The sequence below is a fragment of the Rana temporaria genome, chromosome 6 (genome assembly GCF_905171775.1).
Source record: "Rana temporaria chromosome 6, aRanTem1.1, whole genome shotgun sequence".
NCBI lineage: Eukaryota > Metazoa > Chordata > Amphibia > Anura > Ranidae > Rana > Rana temporaria.
In genome coordinates this window covers 1,501,565-1,504,006 of record NC_053494.1, presented here as the reverse complement: position 1 = coordinate 1,504,006, position 2,442 = coordinate 1,501,565, and the positions used below count along the sequence as shown (strand labels likewise).

The 2,442-nt window shown below is 47.4% G+C and overlaps 1 protein-coding gene across 1 annotated transcript; it reads left to right on the top strand.

The window, feature by feature from the left end:
* The first annotated feature begins 1,530 nt into the window (after positions 1-1,530).
* Positions 1,531-2,442, top strand: LOC120942733 (taste receptor type 2 member 4-like). The gene has a single exon (XM_040355657.1). It carries the CDS (start codon positions 1,531-1,533, stop codon positions 2,440-2,442), a length of 912 nt encoding a protein of 303 aa, XP_040211591.1.

The window sequence follows — 2,442 nt, the reverse complement described above, 5'->3', positions numbered from 1 at the left end:
TCACTTTTAGAAGTGGCAGTATGGGTCGGTAGCCCCCGGGAACCATATTGGCAGTTACAGAGACCTGATGCTAAGTAAGAGGTTTCTACCATGATCCGATACTAAGGGAAGAGAAGAAATCATGGCTCATAGTGGTCAACTACATTCTGTGTTTATTGTTATACTGGTATGGACTGGGTAATGTGTTAGGATCTATACTGGTACGGACTGGGTAATGTGTTAGATCTATACTGGTATGGACTGGGTAATGTGTTAGATCTATACTGGTATGGACTGGGTAATGTGTTAGATCTATACTGGTATGGACTGGGTAATGTGTTAGGATCTATACTGGTATGGACTGGGTAATGTGTTAGGAAGGAAAGGATGCCACATTGTTTGATGGAAATGTGGGGACTTCTCACTTTAAGGAAAGAAGGTGGAGACACATCACCTAAGGTAGAGGAGAGGAGATTTAAAAAAAATTGCATAGGCTCCTTGTGTAGTCATGGGAGCAGTAATTGGTTGTTTGACCTGTTCGGGGTTTGACAGGCTGAGAGTTTGATTGCTTCCTGCTGTCTCTGGAAGAAGCTTTCAGAGCTTAGAGTGGAAGATTCGAATTACCAACTGGAAGTGACGTTGTCGACCAATCAGATGACGCATCAGATGATGCATTTCACAGCCTCCACTTGGTCGCCAACGTCACTCCGGTCCGCAGAGCTTGTGTTCCACGCTGACGCGTATTTCCGGTTCCAGTTTCCGGACACCATAGAGAACAACAGCGTGCTAGACATGTAGCCTCCCGGACATCTACAGAGGCTTCACCACTGTTCCATCCTCTAGCGGGTCACCACCATGATTTCTGGGACTCGGCTCCTCACAGCTCCTTCCATCACGGACTGTCTTACGGACCGCATTGTGACTCTGGACCCATTATAACTTATGTTATGTATTTAAGTATAACCGGGGGCCGGGGGGCGGTATAACTTATGTGCCTGAAATCATCATCCTTTTGTAAGTAGCCATTCGGCTTGTTTGTCTTATTAAATCTGGGGCCACATCTGGGGGCCGCCTTGCTAAAGGGGGCTTCCAGATTCCAATAAGCGCCCTGCCGGCAGACCTCCACAACCACCGGCCAGGGTTGTGGGAAAGAGGCTCTTGTCCTTGAATTATTTTTCCCATCATGGGCGTGAGTGGGGCCCCATGTCAAGTGTTGCCGAAGGCCTCACAAAGCCTAGAGCCGCCTCTGAAAACAATGATCTGGAAGGACCACCTTTAATAAAATCTCAGGACAGGTTCACTTTAAAGTGTTTTCTTTATTGAAGGCAACAGGAATGCCGGAAAAAACGTGCTATAGAAGAAAAAAATATCTCCAAACGTTCTTCAGCTTTGTCAGCACGGCACACCCCCATGAGAGCGCGCTCTAGTATCATATCTCTGTATGGCGCAGAACCGAGGGACAATCATTTGCATTGGTGAAACTCCAACAACCAACTCAGGAATCGCTGTCATAAATCTTTTCTGGTGAGCCGGAGAGCAGCAGAACTCAACATGTCGCTACAACAGATTATCTGTCTGCCCATCAACGTCTTAGAAAGCCTTCTGTCCTTTTACCTCAACTTCTACATTGTGGCCTTCCACGTGAGAAGACTCAGGAACGGGGTGAAGCTGAACCCCTCCAGCCTCCTCCAGCTGGTCATGGGGGCCACTAACATCAGCATGCGAGGAATGATTCTCGGGAGAGCCATTTCTCTGTGGTTCCCGACTTATCATGATGTAAGGTTGTTCTATATAGTTATCCTTATAGTCCCTTTCCACTTACAGTTCAGCTATTGGTTGATTGCCTGGCTCTGCACCTATTACTGCACCACCATCACCAACATCAGACTTCGAATCTTCATCTGGATGAAGAGGATCCTTGTGTCCTTCTTGCCTCACCTGCTCTTCCTCTCTGCGGTTGTGTCTTTAATCCCTCCTGTTCTGTCAGTCTTGTATCTTAACGTCCAAATCTCAGATGACAACTCCACCCTCAGCAACATTTTACCCGATTTCCATGTATCCATTCCTGACTCCGTTATATTGTTGGTTATCTGTCTCTGTTCCTTCCCGCCCTTCCTGGTGACCCTCGGCGCCCTCGTGGTGACCATGTCCTCCCTCTTCAGACATATCAGGAAGGTGAAGAAGAACGACTCGGGATTTGCTCCTCCGAACCTCCAGGCTCATGTCAGAGCTGTGAGAACTATGATATTATTTCTTGTCCTTTCCGTCCTCGTCAATGTTGTTGAGATCAGTAAAATTGCGGCATCAGCTTTGCTCTGCCAATCTTTCCATCTGATCATCTTGTTATTGGTCTCCGCCTTTGCTTTGGCAGAAGCTGCCATTATTATCCAGTCCAGCCGCAAGCTGAAGGAGATGTTTCCACAAATGTTCTGTGTTGGAGGATGGATGGGAGGCCAGAACTAG